At 38.2% G+C, this 19730-nt stretch overlaps 1 protein-coding gene across 3 annotated transcripts in view; it reads left to right on the top strand.

Annotated features, from left to right (window-relative positions):
• LOC121635411 (receptor tyrosine-protein kinase erbB-4-like) overlaps positions 1–19730 on the top strand; it is a 302255-nt gene that overhangs the window by 147491 nt on the left and 135034 nt on the right. For all 3 annotated transcript variants that reach the window (XM_041978534.1, XM_041978536.1, XM_041978533.1), the window contains exon 2: positions 11699–11850. In XM_041978534.1, coding sequence (XP_041834468.1) covers positions 11699–11850 — 152 coding nt within the window. The remainder of the gene's footprint in view (positions 1–11698; positions 11851–19730) is intronic.

Genomic DNA, 19730 nt, shown 5'->3' with positions numbered 1-19730 from the left:
CTTTAAGGCTCCAAACATGCCAACATCTCCAAAACACATTAGTGTTAAAAAAAAAACAAAAAAAAAACACCTCAAAATACAACAACAAAAAGTGCGAAAAGTGCAAAAACACACACATTTCTTAAAACACAGCAACAACAACAACAAAAGAAACATTAAATAATTTCAGAAAATAACATCAGCTTTCACACAAACAATGATTTTAGAAAAACAAACATGTTAAAAAAAGACTGAAAACATTTTTTTTTTTTTTCTGAAATTTTCTTTATTTTTTTACTGTTGCGTTTTCGGCTTTGATGAATCTGTGTGGATGTTGACTTTTTTTTCCTTTTTTTCTTTTTGGGGGCGTGTCAGTTGGCTTGTTTTTGTCGGCATTTTTAAAAGTTTAATTTTTAAGTGTTATTTAAGTGTTTTACTTTCAGTTTTGTTTTTTGTGTTGTAAAATGTTTGATTTCCTTCTGTTTTGTAAAACTTTGTTTTATTTTTGTTTTTGTGTTTTAGGTTTTTATTTTGCATTTTTAAAATTAGTTTCAAGTTTTTTTTTTTTTTTTTTTAATTTTTTAACTTTTTTTTTTTTTTTACCATATTTCAGCTTGTTACTCTATGTTGGGAAATCTAGTCTTACGTTAATGTTTTTTGTTTTGTTTTGTTTTGTTTTTTTTTTGTCCTTTTTACTTCAAAACAAGTTTGGCTCTAAATCACTCTGGCATTTTGTGTTTTTGAGAAACAGCTTCATCATTTAAACAACTGGAATGAAACTACTGTTTTTGAAATTACAAAAAAAATTGCACATCATCAATGGACTGGCGACTAGCGATGGACTGGAAACCTGTCCAGGTTGTCCACTGCCTCTGCCTATTAATTGCTGGGATAGGCTCCAGCTTCCCCCTGACTCTTAACTGGACAAAGCAAAACAGAAAATGAATCAATCAATCAACAAAAACACACCACAAAGTTATTTCTAAAAGGAATACAAAGTTAAATACGCTTGTCAAAATGTGCTCGCTCATACATTTATACCTGTATATTCATGCCAACGGGGCATCCCATCATCAATCTGATATTGCAACATGGACACATCGCAACATAAATGTCCTCAAACCTTCTTCATAATGATTTCTTCCATATGGTTTCCACTAATATTCTGCTTGGAGCCAACACACTGAAACTGACTCTCACATACACATACACAAACACACCCTTACACACACCTCACAATGCGCGCATGTGTGCTGATCACAGGCAGTCCTTCTGTGCTACATTAACTACAAACTTCATTTCCTCACAATGAGAAGCCACCGGCTGAAAATTGGCTAGGACGAGTCATTAAACCTGTGTCTGACGCACACAAACTCATACACACACATCTGTGTTGGTGTAGCCGGTGATATCCCAGCGCCTGCTGAGAAATGATTTCCCCTTTGATGGAGCAGCTGCAGTTTTCATGTTTAAATGTGTGCTCTTTTGTGAGTTTTGAAGTGACTTTGTGCACATGTGTTGCAGACATACATGAAATTTAAAGTGATGGAGCACAAGAATTAAACATAAAAATGTCCCGAGGGTCAAAATGGAAAACACAAGGAGAGCAAAGGGAGAAATATAGTAGATTAAGGATAATGAATAGAAAGGCTGACAGATAGATGGAAAATAAAGTTGGGTGCAATCGGAGAGCATGAGGAAGACTAGACCCCTCTGTGAAATGATATATGATTCTGTACCCTCACTGGTCTTAGATCAGCAGGCCAGAGCTGCCAGAGACAGCTTGAAGTTGAACTTGTGGTAAGTGATGTATGAAAATTCCTGATAAATAGTCGCTGGATCAAAACAGGAAGCTGGCTTGAACTTACCCTGTCTTTCAACGAAATGAAAGGAAATGGCAGAAACATGTGGAGACTAGACTTTTTATTTGGAGTTAAGTGGTGACCGCTGCTCACTGGTATTCCAATACAAAAGAAATGTCTACAGTAATTTGCCTCAGTAAAAATCTGAGCTCCTACAAATAGTTTTTCATCCCACACTCTTCTTAAATGGCATCCCTTTTTGTATTTTCTAAATAAGAGATTATTAGATTTGGCGTGTTGGAAAAAAAATTATTTGCAAAGCAAAAATTTGGGTTTACTAACAAAAATGTTAAAAAATTTAAGTATTTTTAAAAAGATACACTTTCTGCATGTGTGTCTTTAAATTTATTTTCACTTTTTGTTTGATTACAGAAAAGAATAAAAACAAAACTAGATTCCAAAAACAAAGGTAGACAGATTTGTGTTTACAGTTTAAGATGCCACTCTTCCTTTTTCATTTACTTTTCTCCACCAAAAATATGTCTAATATGTCATCTCAATCATCACCTGCTGGTGATAAGCATGTAGAGACAATGGCTTATTAGAAATAATGTAGTTCTTAAAAGATTCAGAACCACTTTGACAAAAAAAAAAAAGAAAAAAAAAATCCACCACTTTTAGAAGCTCTAACAACCTAAGCCTCAGGTTTTGGCTTGTAAGGTCATTAATTTATGAGCTAAGCCATAAATGAATGATCTGAGCATAAACTAAACTACTAAAACATGAATTGCACTGTTTCACTTAGGCTTGTTAAAAGTGCAGAAGAGGTCAGAATGACCCTTTTTATGCATTTGAAAATGTACTAAAAAGCTGAGAAATATCTTAAATTTGACAATCATAATTGAGTGTCTGTATAAGTTCGACTACTTTATTAGCTAAGGCCAGCCTGCTAAGTAAAAATGTATCAGACAGGAGTTTAATTTGCAAGATTGATCTTTTTTTTTTTTTTAAGTAGGTAATTTTCCTTTTGGGAGGAAACTCTTCATTTCATTTAGGGTAAGCTTATGTGAGAGCTGAGCCTATAAGCTGCATGGCTGCTTCGTCAGCATCACCTCAGAGCTCTTTGACTTCTGAGAAGCAGATAATGATGATGATGGTGACGATGGTAGAAGTAGTGATGGGGGGGGATGAAGACTGCTAGGCCCAATAATAACCATCCACCACAGATGTGGACCATCTCCTGGGATGTTTGAAGCTGGCCATGTGGGAGTGTGTGAGCTGAGAAGCAGGTTGTGTGTGAGTAGTGTGTGATGAATAGGACGGATGGTGCTTTCTCTCAGATGGAATTGTAGCTCAGTGTGGAGGTGTTTCATAATGTACCTCTTTGACTTAGGAGGATTCTGTGGGTATCTATTATGTGTTGCGCCTTTTTTTGGACACCTCATACCTGACCAGCTGAAGCAACCCCAGCTCATTTTCTGGTATGGCTATTATTTAGATTACAGTTTGTTTATTTAAATTGTGTCCTCCACACATTTGAGAGTTAGTTATGGTGTTCCACAGGGTTCTTAACCCAATGGTTTTTATCTTATTCATGCTAAAAACAAGGTCATTGTCTATGGGATTCAAAAACTTAAGGCATGCCATACGGTTCAAAGGTTATCACAACAGAAAAAAACATCCCTCAAGCTTTTATCAGTATACCTTCACTGACCTACTGTAATTCTAACTGGAAGACTATGAGATGCACTGCTAACAAAAATCCGTATAAATCCACAGTTAGGTTTAACATACCACACATTACACTGGGGTACATAGACATGTGTGCCTTAGAAGATTGACAGTTATTGTCTGACATTTAAAGTGAACTGTGAAAAAATGTATGAACCTGAACTTTTGCACCAACTGTTAAACAGATAAAACTGGAGATATTTTTCCTTAAATCTTAGACTCTGGCTGTATCTGTTGGAAGTAAATCCACGTCTGTGATGTGTATGTGCTAAAATCCACCACTTTTGACTGAATAGAACTGCGACCTTGTGCCAGAGCTGTGATCCTGTTGGGGTTTACCCATGTCACATTCATGTTGGTCCACTGACCCCCCTTCCTACTGCCTCGCCACCCACTCAGTCAGCTGTTACAGAAGTTACAGCTTTTTCTCTTTCTGAACATATGGTTTCCTGTGATTCTTAATCAGACAATTTTAATGCAAATATAAGATGAAAAGGAACTCTGTCTACCTACCTACCTACCTACCTACCTACCAACCAACCAACCAACCAACCAACCAACCAATCAACATAGCTTTTAACTGTTGTGCGAGATCTCTATTATTCCTGCAGAATGCCTACATTAGTTTAAGGGATTTTCAGGTAAAAAGTGCAGTGTGTTATCAAGTGCAAAACCAAAGCGAGAGGAAGAAGAGAACTGATGGACAAATGAGACAGTCTAAAGCTGTGACAGTAGGACGAAGAGAGTGAAAGCCAAAAACAACACGGTATTGGGAAGAATAGGGAATGAAGTAAGAGCAAGTGACAAGAAGCTCAGCTTAGTATGTCAGTAAGTTGAAGAGGTAATTGCCTTTGCCTCAAACTTCATGGATGAATCAGCATGCAGTACATGTCTCACTGTGCCTGCCCTGCATCAGTCACTGCAAATCTCTAAAAAATATGATTAAGGCTCCCTATTTTTAACTGATACCAAACTTTTTTCTGTTAGTTTTCGCAGCATCCTGCTCGCCTTTTCCTTCTATTTTTCTTCCACTGATGCGTTTTTTTTTTTAAATCTCTTCCTTCCAGTTTCATTCATCCACTTGCCTAGATGACGCTTTTCTCTTCTGATATCCTTTTCTGTCTCTACTTGTTTTTCTTGCTATCTCACTTTCACTGCTGATAGATGCCTTTGTCCTTTTAAGTGTTCGACACCACCTGTATTCACCTGACAAGGAGTTGGTGCAGCCATGTGAAGGATGGTTGTGTCTGAAAAGAGCAAAGTAGAGTGATGTTATGGGAACTCAGCCGGACCTCACGAGGAGGAGTTGATAGTATGTCTGACAAAGTGTGTGACTTTGATATTGTAGCCAGCAGATTTTGCCATGTTTTCTACTAACACTACCTATTAATGTTTTATACCTCTGGAATTATCTTTGACTTGTAGGTTTTTTACTCAGATCTAACTATTGTGCCTATTTTAAGTATTCTCTTAAGGCAGCAGCTCAAGAAACACTCACTTGAATCTCTTTTGTTATAGTAATATACCTAGAGATTTGACACAATTTAAATAGTCCCCACACAGAAATTATTTCCAACAGTTATTCAGAAGTTGTAGCATCTCACAAGAATACAAGGCACAACACAGTAGAAGAAAGCACTCAGCTACCAGCTCAATAATAACATTAGTCGTCACAGACTTCTTCCTTGTCCTTCTCAGATTTCTACTTTTATATCAGAGCCTTCTGTTGATATTACTTAAGCTGTTTTTCTTAAAACAAAACAAAGCACTTGTGGAGGTCTTCTTGACATTTACACTAGGACCATTAGCTCACCAATGGTCCAGCTATTTCACAATGTCCTTTTTACTCCATCAACTGTTGATCTGTGGACTTGACCTGCAATGGTCCCAATGCAACATCATTAAAGTAAATGAAATTCACTAAAAGTGTTTAGCAAATAAACACACCGAGAACTCTGTAGACTAGCATGTCCAGACAAGATGTGATACAAACTGTCACACAATAATGCATGCCCATTAGTTTTTTAATACACTGGAAATAACTCAACTGTATCTTTAAAATAGTTCTTCTGTGTCTGTAGCTGATGCACCAGCAAGGTCAATTCAAAATGCAGAAAAGAGAGAATGCAAGTTTTTGTTTAGTTTTTGTTAATTCGTTCATATCTTAAAATCATTGTGCATCTCTTATAATCCCAGGCTGAGGCTGAGAGAGGGGTACCAGCAGCTAGACCTAAACAACCACAAACAATGCAAATACAGCACCAAATGTAACGCAGGGACTCCTCAGAGACAAAGGAAGGTTAACCAGACTTTATTGAACAGACATGGAACAGATGAATTAGCTTATGTCAGGAAACCACGGCGCTGAACTGGGAAACAGGATAAGTCCATGTAGTGCGTAGTTTAGGGTCCGACAGGGAGTGAGTGTGATGCTTGGGAATATAAGAACTGGTGAGTAAATGGGAGACAGGTGTGACTGATCTGGGGAGATTGGCTGTAGTGCAGAACTGGAGTAAATGGGGCAGAGTGAGAGGATCAGGGACAGGTGAGGATGATCGGGGCAATGGCAGGACAGGCTGGGCCTGGCCAGGTGAGGGCGTGACACCAAATAACCAGACGTGACAGCTTAACGGGGCTGTTGCTGGGTACATTTATGTGGACCAGGTTCCTGCCTGATATATTTATGAACTTTATTCTCAGGCTTCCTCAAAATGCAAATTAAAAGACTGTTCATCAAAATTAGGTTGTTATATTGATTTAATCTGTTCTCAAGTATTATTGTGATTTATAGTTGATTTTTAGACAACTAAACCACGAGGATATCACCATGATAACTTAATGTTGGTGCATTTCAAGATTTTATTTCATGTTTATTTGGATTTGAAAGAATTGCCATTGAAATAAATGGAAGAATTGCTTTTTTGTGTTCAATTTTGTAAATATAAAGTTGTTTGTAGCCTTAAAATGAATAAGTAACACAGGTAAGCTCCAGCTCCCCACACACAATGGAAACACACACACACCTGAGTTGCTGATAGGACATGGCCATGTATCTCCCATACATTAATGGGGAAAAGGCAACAGCTCAATACTTACATTGTCGACTGCTGATGCTGAGCGAAAAGAGAACCGAGCGAGCCATAGAGAGAAAGCAAAGGCAGATAAATGGATGGTTAAGGACAGAGAAAAAAAGAAATTAGAAGAAAAGAGCGAAAGAGGTAGAGCAGATAGATTTGGACACTTTCAAAATGAGCTCAGAGAAAAGAGCATTTACAGTAGAGTGTGTCGATATGAATGCTAATGCTCCAGAACATCATTCTCACTCTCACAGATACAAGATTGTGTGTCGCTTTCTTTCAAAGTCTTTTTTTTTTTGCCCTTTTTCAATTCTATTTCTTAGCATGGTTTTATCTTGCTTACTCATCCTTACTCTCTCTCGCTCTCTGTGTGTGTGTGTGTGTGTGTGTGTGTGTGTGTGTGTTGCTGGCCGATATTGGCTTTTGAGAGTTGTTTTCGCCTCACTCTTCACCTCTACCCTCTGATCTTTTATCAGGACACACAGACACAAACCAATGCACACACTTGCAAGTAGGTTTCAATAACAGATTATTGCAGAACCCAGCTAACCTTTTATCTCCACACGCAGAGAAAAAGAAATCCTCACGCACATGCGCTTATCGATCAGACCAATTTTAGATCCGCAAGCTGACTTCCTTTGAGTTTGTAACAACTCTTAAATCATTTCATCTAATAACTTGTCTTTCTTTGTGTGCATGCGTGCGTGTGGTCAGCAAATCTCATTTATCACCATAGTTCAGGTCCTCTCATCGTTTTTCTGTCCTGTACAACCTGCGCCCACAACAGTACGAAGGATCACAGAGGCGAGGAAGTATACTCATCTTTGTAGAGCCAACAATCCATAAAGCAATATGAGAGTTTATGAGCTCTCAATGTTGTTCAATATGGTGGCAAGTTGAATGACATGATGACTCTTGTTTTTAATTCTCTCTGTCTCAAATTGATGTACTTGATTGTAAACCTGTGAACTTCATCCTAAAGACAAATGTGTGGTTGTGTTTTCCTTATATGTCAAAAGGTGAAATGCCAGCACTTTCTGACCTCAAGTAAAAAGTAAAAAGTTGAATAAGATAAAAATCTAACTTTTTAAAAAAATGGAGTAAGGTATGGCATGGAGGGGTTCACCCCTCTGAGATAATGTAGACAATTACATTTTTTAAACCTAATATTGCAATGAATTTGGGGAATTTCATTATCCATGGTTCACAATATTAACTAAAATCTGGATTTCAGAATATTTGAACACTGAACAAAACTGAAAACCAGTACTGACTGTTCATCTTTAGGCAGTATCACATAATAAATAAATAATATGTGTGGCATAGTTGTTATTACCTGATGGTCTGATTATTTCAGAAAACAGAAGAGTGAAAATATTCAGTGAGCAGCAGTTGTCTGGCCCAAAACTCCTTGCTGATATCAGAGACTTGTTTGAGATGAAAGGCAACAATAACTTAATTTGCCACTGGTTACAACCATGGTACATGTGCAGAATACCATTTTTGAAAGAACAAGACATCCAACCTTGAATAAGACAACAGCAGGTACCACTTTACAATTCACCCAGGTTCACTAAAATTGGACAATAAAAGATTGAAGAAACATTTTCTGGTCTGATGTGTCTTGCTGTCACATGACTGAGTCAGAAGTTTGGGCCAGAATTTCATGTAAAATACATGAAAGCATGGATCAAACTGGCCTTATATTACCAATTCCAGCTTGTAGCGGTGATGTAATGATGTAAGGGAATTAATTTAATACTGCGATTAATTTTGAAATCAAGTAACTGTGACATCCCTACTTGTGTTAATAGTCAAGAATGCTGGTAGTAGTGTTATGGTGTGGGAGATATTTTGTGTCACTTAGTACCAACTAAGCATTGGCCTACCAGATAATTGTTGCTAACCATGTCCATCCCTTATTAACCACAGTGTAGCATCTTCTGATGGCTACTTTCACCACCATGTCACAAAGCTCAAATCATCTTTAACCGCTTTCTTGAACATGACAGTGAGCTCACTGGACTCCAATAACCTCCCCAGACACCAGATCTCCAACCAATAGAGCACCTTTGGCATGTGGTGGAACAGGAGATTCTCATCATGGATGTGCAGCCGACAAATCTGCAGCAACTGTGTGATGCTGTCAGGTTAATATGGAGCAAAATCTTTGAGAGGTGTTTTCAAAAGTGGGGCCCAACCCACTTCGAGCAAGGTGTACCTATTAAAGTGGTTGGTGTATATTTACATGAATTCCAAAAACTGTGTCCCTTCCTGTGGGTCCAGCCTGAAATTGAAATTTTAATGTGACCTGATGAATCAAAACCTGGAATTCTTGTAGAAAATCATAGATGCCACATCCTCCAGGCTACAGAAGATTGAAACCATCTAGAACTTTACTGGTGTACCATGAAAAAGACAGCATCCATCCCAGTATGCAGCAGGTAATCTACACACATAGTTAGGCATCATTAAGGCTAAAGGGTGCACTGATCATCCACAACATCAAAACCTGCATCCTGGCATTCAAATGGATTACTTTGAAATTTGCTGACTTTGGAAACATTTTTACAGAATTAGTCCTCCATCGCCCTCCCCACATCTCTCCTGTGTATGGTAGCAGTACTCCGTGCACAATGTGTGAATGCAGTCCCACCACCTTCCAACATTACTGGTTATGGTTTAGTGGATGTGGGCTTGCACAATAATGGACATGAATGGCTTGAAGGTTGAGAGTTTGGAAGAGCTTCAGTAGCCCAACCCCAACTTTCCACAGGTCACAGTGAGAGGCTGCCTCCCACATTTGTTGTTAATATTCTCATTGGGATCTGATTGGTGGGATCTGAAGCAAGTCCAGTCTTAAGTTAATATTATAGGTATTATATTATTATAGGTAATATAGGTGATCAACTCTGAATTAGGCACTTGGTCATATTTTGGTGATAATTCTTCTGCTTATCAACATTCTGCACATAACATGATGACATGACAACATTTTAAGCTGCTTGTCTGCATTCCAGACCTGTCACTCGCCAAAAATTTTGGATTATTATGAAGCAAAAGGAGCCCCAAACTTTTATAACAACTGAAATCCCAAATGAGTTAAGAATAAGAAATCATCCCATTTTCAAAAGCTTAAGCAGACTGCCTCATGATTACCCAAATCCTAACAGATGGTTTAGACTGTTTTTCAATAAAAATGGTTGTAAACATGACCCTGTAAGACACAGGCTTGTAAGAGGGGGAAAAAAAAAAAAAAAAAAAAAAAAAAAATTCCAGAATTTGCTTTTGCTCAAAATTCAAATAATCTCCCGAATAGTGGCTATTTCGTGTTTTTTTCACTAATTATTTTCCAGTGAATTGTCACCGTCTTGTTTTATTCTGGAATCTGATAAAATATGCCACTTGGAATTTATATAAAAGAGCAAAGATTAAAACCAAGTAACAGATTATGGAAAAGAGGAGAAACATAAGTAAACATTACAACATGATTAAGCAAACATTTGAAGAAAATTATATTTAAAGCATGTAAAATCATTCAATTAAATATTATATTCCAAGTTTTCTAAAGATTCAACAATGGAAATATCATTTTAGAAAGTCTACAATGCAACCTGTTTTAAGGATATGTGCGGGGGGGTGATAAATGCCCAGCTTTTAAAGTAAGACCTATTTACAACTGAACTGCTGACAAACTTTAATGAGCAGTTAAATTGCACTGAGCCAAACTCCATTCTTGTGCCCACCACACAAACACAAACATACACACACTTACACAGCAGCATACAAACCTCCAGTCGAGCCCACGGTAACGTGGCGATGGTGCCAGCTGAATGGACCAGATGGCTGTGGGGCTGACGCTGGGGAGGCTGAGTGACTGCTGGAAAGGTTGGCAGGACTGAAAAGTGGGCTTGATGGGTGGAAATATGAGGAACTAATTTCCGAGGTAGCCACTGGCTTTGTCATTTGTCATGCATTTATCATTAACAATGCAGATAGACACACACAGTTGGACTTTTCATTGATATATTTATTTATTTTGGGTATTTTCAAAAGCAGATCATTTGTAATGAATGTTATTGTTGGCCACTGAGAACTTCCCTCCGTATTTCTGCATTTTAACAGCAGCTTTGGTGGCAAGGATATAGTTTTAGTGAACATGAGTTGTATTTGTAGGTGTTGATGTCATTAAAATGGAAAATTGGCAACAGCTCTGTTTGTGCATTTATCTGTGTGTGTGTGTGCAATTCTTTTTTTTTTTTTTTTTTTTTTTTTTTTTTTGTGTGTGGTTTAAACCAAAAGAAAACCCAACAACTTTCTAATTGCCTGGCCTCCCCATACCCCAACAGAGCAGTATTTGCTCGCTATAATGTCTTCAAAGTCTTGTAATCTCGTCAGTCGAGTAAAGTCTCCAAGTAAAACCTCTGTAAAGGTCAACCAAAGTAATTTGAATATCTTTGATTAAATGGTGTGACTTTGCCACAGCCCAAACTGTAGGTCACTGCCTCAGAGAAATGATATCCACCCCTCTAACCCCACTTGTCCCTCCCCATGTCTGGACTCTTCCAGCTCACCAGTTGTGATGGATCATATGTGCAGCATTCTTTTCAGCAGTTTATGTAATCTCTAGTCCCTCTATTCCTTCTGACTTGGCTCACTCTCCTTTCTTTTGTTTCTTCTTCCTCGTCTGTCTCATATTTGCCCAAGGTGCTGTTTTACTACAAAAGTCTTCAGTTCTGAATGTTTCTGTTGTCTTCTATTCTCTCCATTAATTATCCTCAGTTCTGTACTTGACAGCAGCCAGTGAACCATGCATTCATATAGTTTGTTAAATTGAAGCCAATTAAAAACTGCAATTTAACATATGAAGGTTAGTCGGTTGGCTGATCTTTAAGTATTCAACAGCTTTAATCTTTTAACTTTTTTTTTTTATTTTGCTACTACTGTGGGATTATTTTTTATAATGCTTTATAATGCTGTTTTCTGTAATAGTTTGATTTTATGTGAAGCACTTTGGTCAATTTTGGTTGTTTTTAAATGTGCTAAATAAACATGACCTTGCATATGATAAAAAGTTAAATAACTTTTTTTTTTCATCTTTTTGTCCAGTTTGCCCTGGTACTGAGAACAAACTGAGCACCCTGTCAGACCTGGACCTGCAGTACCGGACCCTGAAGAAACACTATGAAAACTGTGAGGTTGTAATGGGTAATTTGGAGATTACCAACATTGATCGAAACCGCAACCTTTCCTTCCTCAAGGTATTTATGTTGAATTATCTGTGGTGTGTAACAGCTTTTACATGAGTATGTGGAGAACACAGAAGCCAGGGTTTTGGATCTGTTAGCACTTTGGACAAAATCATGGACAAGAGCAGAAATGTAAGGCCATATGTTGGGGTGTTGTGGATGAAGAGCTGGATAGAAGAGCAGAATGTTTTAGCACCATAAAGAGAGATAAAAGCTGATTATCTGGTTCTCTCATTCTGTCATTTTAGGATATTTAAAGTAATGTCTTATATTTTATTACACTATTACCATATCTACCAGAGGTTCGGGAACCTAAGGGCACTACTTTGTAGCTTAGCTGTTTCAGTGGCTGCACTCTTCTGGACAGAGATGTTGTTCCCAGATCTGTCACTGCAACTCTCCCATTCTGGAGTCTTGTGTTCCCTCTTCTTTATGTTGCTACCAGGTGGGTACATCTATCACTACTGCCTTCTTCTGTAGTCTGTCAACCATAACGCCTGGTAGGACAGCCAGCACCAGTTTATCAGTCTGGACTTGGCAGTCCTTTTATTATCTTGCTTTCCTGTTTTACTAGTTTAGCATGTAGCCAAAATCAATATATGAAATATGGAAGCACATGAGAAGACTCTACTTGGCCCCTTGAATGGGACATTTATGTTTAAGAAAATACCCAAAATAAGATGTGAACAGAACTGTTATTTACTATTTCTGTATATTGGATTTTTTTAAAATCATCAAAGGACTTCAAGCCTAAAATTTCTCCTTGAAGCAAAGAATTTAGCAGCTAAACCGGAGGCCCTAGCTAGCACAGTAGCTCATGCTAACATTACCAGCCAAACCGGTCAAGAGACACTCCACCAGGTGATCAAGCACAGAGTTTTTGTTTTTTTATTGTCTGTTTTTTCACATTAATGTGAAAAGTTGTTCTGAAATCTTAAGTCTATAATGTAAATTATTTCATGCATTCATTCATCTGCTAAAATGCATTAAAAATTAACTGTACAAAAGTTACAAAACTGAAATTTATAAGCTCATGATTTTGTTTCATCACTAATATAATACACAGTAGATCTTCACTGAAAACAAACCAACTTAGCTCATTTTCTTTACTTGGCAACAAGTAAATTAAGTGTAATTTCCGAGTTCAGTGAAGTCACAGAAAACTGTACAGCATAATGCATAATTTATAAATTCTGAAAAGGATTACTTACATAAAATAGTTGTGTGTGATTTTAGATACAGCTAAAGAAACTCTCTCTGAATGTTTTAATTTATTAAACAAATAAACTTTTGAAAAGTTTTAGGAAAGTGTATAATACAATACAATGACCTGCAAGTATTAGGAGGGGAGGACGATAAAGGCCAGTCAAACTCTCTAAGTGCCAAGAACTCAAACATTTTATTTCATATAATTTATTTAGCACAGAAACACTTTATCTTCCTCTGTGAAAGAGAATGAGATGGTTATTTCCCACCATTTCTTGTGCCAACAGCATTCAGTGAGACATGCTCATTGCTTTTAAGCTGCAATAAATCAGAAGAATGGACTGATTATTTTCATTCATCTGGACTTATGCAGACAAATATGAATATAGAAGGTTGAGTGTGATCAGCCTACTGCGTTTTTTTTTCCTTTTTCTTTCCCTGTCCTTCACTGAGTTGGCCACTATGTACCTTTCCAACCTCAAAAATATGTCTTTCAGACTCATTTTGGTGGTACACTGACATTCATTATGTGCATTCTTGGAGCTATTGTTGCCTAGCAGCATCCTCAGGCTGAGAAACTGCACTTTGCAAGTTTTTTCCGGTGCATTACTTTATAGCTGCATTTCACTTTCCAGCACTGCATCTTAAACCAGAAGCTAGAAATGAATATACTAGTCATTTTGAAAATGCACTTTTGGTGGATTCGTCAAAGAAACAGAAGAGGACATTGTCAGAGGAAGAGAGAAAGTGATCGAGCAAAAGATAAAACAAAAGTCAAAATTAGACTGACTTTTACTGCCTGGAGAGAGGTCAGAGAAGAGACAGGATGCATATAAATAATGCATTGGTCATCATTATAGGGTAACACAGTGTAAAAAATAGCCAACGTTCAGAAGTGGGCTATAGAAAATATATCATATCAATATTAAAATGTAGATAATGTGCCTGAAAAAGTTACCCAACTCTCAAATATTGACTAATTATTTTTAGAGTCATTAGTGGGCTACTTTCACATTTGCTTTCAAAGCAGCTGATTTAACTGAATTTCTTATCTGGAGGGAGTTACAATATTGTAACAAGCAATGAGTTCAGCATCTTATTCACTTCAAGAGAAATCATGGATATTGACTGAGGTCCTTGGCCTGGGCAACACAACACCATGCGGTGCAGTGAAGCTGCTGATAAGACTCACTAATAAGAATTGCATAGAAATATTTGTCTGAGAGAGTCTGCAGGCAAATGAGTAAGTCAGAATGCAAAATGCTATTGTCATCCCAGCCAACTACGGTAGTCCCTTGGGTATGTAGCTGCTTTGTGTTACTCTGTATGTGTTTCTCTAAGTGTGCACGTTTGTGCATTTCCATCATTGAGGCTGTGTTTTGTTTTAAATTCACTCTTTCGCTGTTGCATGTGCCACAAGGTCTAATCCCCCCTCCTTCCCTCACCTCCTGCTGTTTAATGAAGTGAGGTGCAGCCTAATTACTGGGCCAGCGCTATCAAATGAATAGCATAAACAGTCCCATTAGACTCAGCATCATTAGGGAAACAATTAGGCATCTGTGGGATTGTTAAGTGAATGTGAAGGGGGTGGAGGTGGTTTGTGGTTACCATAGGAACTCTAACAGTCATCCTGGTGGTCAAAAGAAACTAGAGACTCCATCAGGATCTGAACAACAACAAAGGTTTCACACTAAGAGAATGAGTTGTTCAAAGGTGGATTATTATTCTACTAAGCAGAAATAAGTAGTGTTGTGCTCGAAGCAGACAGCTTGACTTTGCATCGATCTTTCAAAGCAGAAGTATTGCAGCTGACATCTTGATGCCTCGCTTCACCATGCGAAGTCACATGAGTTTCCAAATGAAACTTCATGATGTCATATGCGCATCACAGACCTTTTGCGCCAGTGTAATCAATCTGTTAGTGCACCAGACACAATCCCTCCAAACTTTCTGGATGTTTGAAAAGAGGAGAGCTCACATGCACGTTATTGCTGTAGTTTCATTGATTGACAACCAGTGCAAAGTTTATGTAGTTTTACACGAACTGACATACATTATACACTTACATTGGAACATAGATATATAAACATTATTCTGATTTAGATACTAACATTATTACATGCCCATATATACTTATACTTATAGAACATACATATATTAAGCACATAAAAGTGGAAAGATTAATAGGAAAGTTGGAAGATTAGTGTGCAGTGTGATAGTGTCTGTAGTGAATGAGAGTGAGGGAAGGAGAAAAATAAAGAATGGATGGAGGTAAGGATCACCTAAAAGTACAAGATCTTATGTTTTGGCAGCACTTTGACTATAAAACCCCACAAAAAGGTCCCGCGTCTGATCTTGGTGTCTGAGTTTTCTCCAAAGAAGAACTTTTATCATCAGTCTATGGATGCCAGAAATTATTGTTTGAGTTAGGAGAGTTTCCTCCTTTCTCTCTTTCTCTTTATTTTAGTCTGAACTTTTGAACAATGTGCTAAACTTACAATCTAATGGTTCAAGCAGAGTTCAGCATTGGCATGCTCGCATTTGACCAACATATATTTCGATGAAGATCGACTCATGTACTGAGCTGCAGGCTGGCTGAGAATGGCTAAGAAGAGCAGCTTAAGGAGGTACAAGCAATATATATGAACACATGGAGGGTGGGAGGAAGGGATTTGGGATGGAATTAAAAGAAAATGAGCAGAGCAAGGGGGACACCACTTTTATGGCAGGCAAAAACAGCTGCTGTGCTAAAATGACAATTTTCAGCCACAGTACCACGGGGGTGTGCATATATCTGTATGGATGTTTGTGTGGATATGAACAGAACTGGGGGGGGGGAGAGATGAAGAAGGATGAGGGAATAAGAGACAAGAAGGCGTGGTAATTTTCTCCCACTGAGAGGCTGACAGTTAGATGGACGATACAGCCTCTTCTGGTTCAGCTTGACTCTGCGCCACATCTCAGACTGCCTATCATACTGTTTGTTTTATCCAGCTTAAAAGATCACATGGGTGGAGCTTACCCCACTATGCTACCTTAAATCTTTCCAAAACTTTCTCTTCTTGTCGGAAGATACATTTTTATTTAAATAGCGCGGCTTTAAGATGCAATATTTGTGCCCACATTGCAGCAAATGATCCAAAGAAAATGTGCTGTTTGACCTCATCTTCAGGTTTTGTTGTCCTACTATATGGCAGCCATGCCCACAAATATAAATAAACACACACACATATATATATGTATATGTATATATACACTAAACTATTATAAATGTTTTGGAAAGCAATAGCTCCCTAAAGTTGACTTGAGATTTCAACACTTAGAAATAACTCTCACATAAACTTTTAGGGGCTCCTAGGAAGCACAATAAAATGATTGAATGGAGGGCATCATCCGGCTGCCACCTGGCATACACCCTCTGTCTCTTTTGCTAGCCAGTTCCACTGTCTGTCTATCACTCAGAATGACCCATTTCCCCCTGAAGTGAAGCACAGGACTGCGCCAAGTGTCCTACTGTGGCCCACGACCAGCTAATTATGTCACCTAGGCTGAAGCACTCTTCATTAAAGCTGGATCAATCTGTCGGCTAACACAGGGCACGGTGCCAGGCTCGCAGCTGAGATAGACCATTCATACTGCCTCAAAACGACATGTGTCACTTAGTGTTTTTTGAAGTCTCAAAGTTCTCCTCAGAGGACTCAATCTATCACAAGTTAGAGACACAAACACATGAGCTCATACACACACACACACAAACCTCAGCAATAAAGGGAGATGAATGACACGGTCACTGAGGTGTGTACTCTGTGTCGACATGCAGACAGAGACACTCTTTACCGAGCTTATCTCCTCCAAACACCGGCCGGGACAGACAGAGAATAAAGACAGAGTCTGTACAGCTTCTTTAAACCAGCATTCTTTCCCAAACTCTAGTTTTTGAAAGAGAAGTAGTGACATGTCTTTATGAGTTCAGTTCAGGGCAGTCAGGAAACATAGAAGATGAAGATGAGATGACACAGAGACGTCAGATCTCTTAGTTCAAAAGCTTCTTATTTTCCATGGGCTGTATTTCAGCTGCAAATGAAAGCGTTCAGTGATTCTGCAGCTCAGCTTCATATAGCATGCTAAGCAAATTACTGATGCATGTGTCCCGATGTGCTCTCTCTCTCTCTGTGCATTTAGTTGTTAGCATGATCTGCACACGTTATGCTAGCTGAAATATTGGCATGAAGTCTAGGGTTAATTCAGTTTTGCAGGTTACACTGGGTAACAGGACCTCGTAGGCTCCAGTGCAGGTATTTTTCTTCCTTTACGTCCTAGCTCTAAATTGCTGAGATCTGTGTATTAGTCAGAGATTAGTGTGTCTTGAGTAATTATTAACAACTCATCTGATCTATCTTCTATCTATGAGCGGCTGTAATTCTTCTACACTCTATCAGACTTCTTTCAGTCTGCCCTTTAGCAATATTTGCCCTTCTTCCAGGTACTTATAATAAACTATAGATACTTAATTTGTATTCCTTTGTTCTGGGAACATGTTTTATAGTCCAGGCTTATCTCTTTAGGTAAGTTTTAGTAAGAAAATAAAACGAAGTATGGTGAAAATGTCTTAACAACCCTTTATTTATGTTTACCTTCCACAGAACGAGACTTTATTGTAGTCTTTTAAAGTGGTCCTGAACAATAGTTAAGTTATACTATTTTTTTTATTTCATTCTTGTTTGATAGTTTTCTTTTCATTTACTGCTTTTTTACTCATTTTTCATCCAATTCTTGGACCGGACCACTTACGGGAAAAAATTTTCTTTTTTTTTTTTTTAACCCTTTGACACTGACTATGGATCATTAAGTAAAACAAAAGAAAAGACACTTTACTAATGGGATGGGCCAGTGTTGTGTTGACATGGAACAAGCATGAGCAAAGAACAATTTTTAAATTTTCTTGCTAACAAGCAGTCACAAACAATTTCTTCTGCAAAAATACCAAAGATAACAGTGTTTAACAGACATAAAACTGTATAATTGTACCAATATGATGGTTATCATGGAGGGACAAGAAACATCTCAGCATGGTGCACTTAAACAAAGTTGATTAAACCAGACAAGTGAAGAATAAAAGAAGCGGTGGCACGTTCAGTAAGCCTCATCAGAAATGATCTCCATGGAGGGGTAACTGCCAACTAGCCATTCTTAAGTAAGGGAGAAAAGGCTTAGACATACCAAATGACACAAGAATTAGGCTTTAAAATCCATCCCATATCCACCCCATTGCTGTACTGATATCATATTTTGTTGGAAGATGGACGATTGTTGAAAACTCATGTACTCGTCGACATATACACATAAAAAAACCATGCGGCTAAAATGAAAACTAAAAATGAAAACTTCAAAATTCACTGAAGTATATCCTTACCCCACAAGTTAAGTCTCTTTTGTACTATTTTACAGGGAGAAATAAAAACACATGCCACTAATGTAACATCAGCAATCTCATTAACTTGGCTTGTTGGTACATTTCGAATCCAACCAAAAGTAGTTTCAAATTTACTAGTTTTTCTGTTTTGGTGGGAAAAATTCCCCCAAACTGCACTTGATGACAGTTTGAACCCATCTCTGTGTTTTTGAGCTGGTGCTGCATTGCTTTTGTCTGTGACTAAGAGCGCTTCCCTCAAAGTGAGAGACGCTATTTACATGGAGAGAAAAAAGGTAGAGGACAGGGTCATTGAAGAGGTCAAGTGCTCCTTTCTTTTACTCCCTGTCGCTGCTCTGTATAGATGTTTCACACCATAGTGCCCCTTGAATGCACAATGGTTGCCACAGAGCCCCTTCACCACACAATCACACAATGATCCCAATGACGATTGAAGAGGGCACACAAGCCGGCCTGTTCGTACAGTTTCATTAGCCCCTGAACCAGCTGAGGTGCTTGTAAATTTTTGTACTGTTGCCTGGATTAGGAGGTTGTTAGCGCCTCACAGACTCCCCACAGTGTTTGCATAATTACAGCTTCTAACATTGGGAAAATTAGCACCCTGCGCGCACCAGCTAGCTCCCAGTAAGACCACAGTGGCACTTCCCTGTTTCGTCATACAGCTTGTTAATTATGGGGTAATTAAGACATCATAGTCCGAGAGATGAAAAATGTTGTTATTTGTTCTTTTGTGTTGCTGCTTTGATGTGATGTAAAAATTACACTTACACTTGTCCACATGATTGCCTTATTTCAGACATAATGAGACAGTTTCTGTTGAGTTATAACTTTGCTTTAAGTACACTTGTTTGTCTTTAAAACAAGACCGAATACAAGCAACCAAAAACAAATTATGCCTGACAGCTGAACATAGACAGCTCTGTTATTTCACCCCCTTTGTATCGCTTTGATTGCCATAGATGAATGCAAGCTAGTGTTGGTAATAAAGCTCCAACAGCAAAACAATAGTCTCTCATGTAAGTTGCTGTTTGGACTGGATCAAGCTGTGTTTTTCTGCTTTGTTGTTGCAGATGTAGCTGTTTTACTTGAGCATTTCTTTATTTTACCTTAATCAATTCAGAAGGTAGTGGGCAACAATTAAAGGGGTAAACTTAAATTTTAAAGGAAGTAACCTCCAACAGAACAAGACTCAGGATTGGCGACCATCTACCTTGGCCAGTTGGGGCTGCAGAGGACAGGAAAGAGGGGGAGGCCA

Source organism: Melanotaenia boesemani, chromosome 24, assembly GCF_017639745.1.
Source record: "Melanotaenia boesemani isolate fMelBoe1 chromosome 24, fMelBoe1.pri, whole genome shotgun sequence".
Taxonomy (NCBI): Eukaryota; Metazoa; Chordata; class Actinopteri; order Atheriniformes; family Melanotaeniidae; genus Melanotaenia; species Melanotaenia boesemani.
This window is presented reverse-complemented; position numbering and strand designations above follow the sequence as displayed.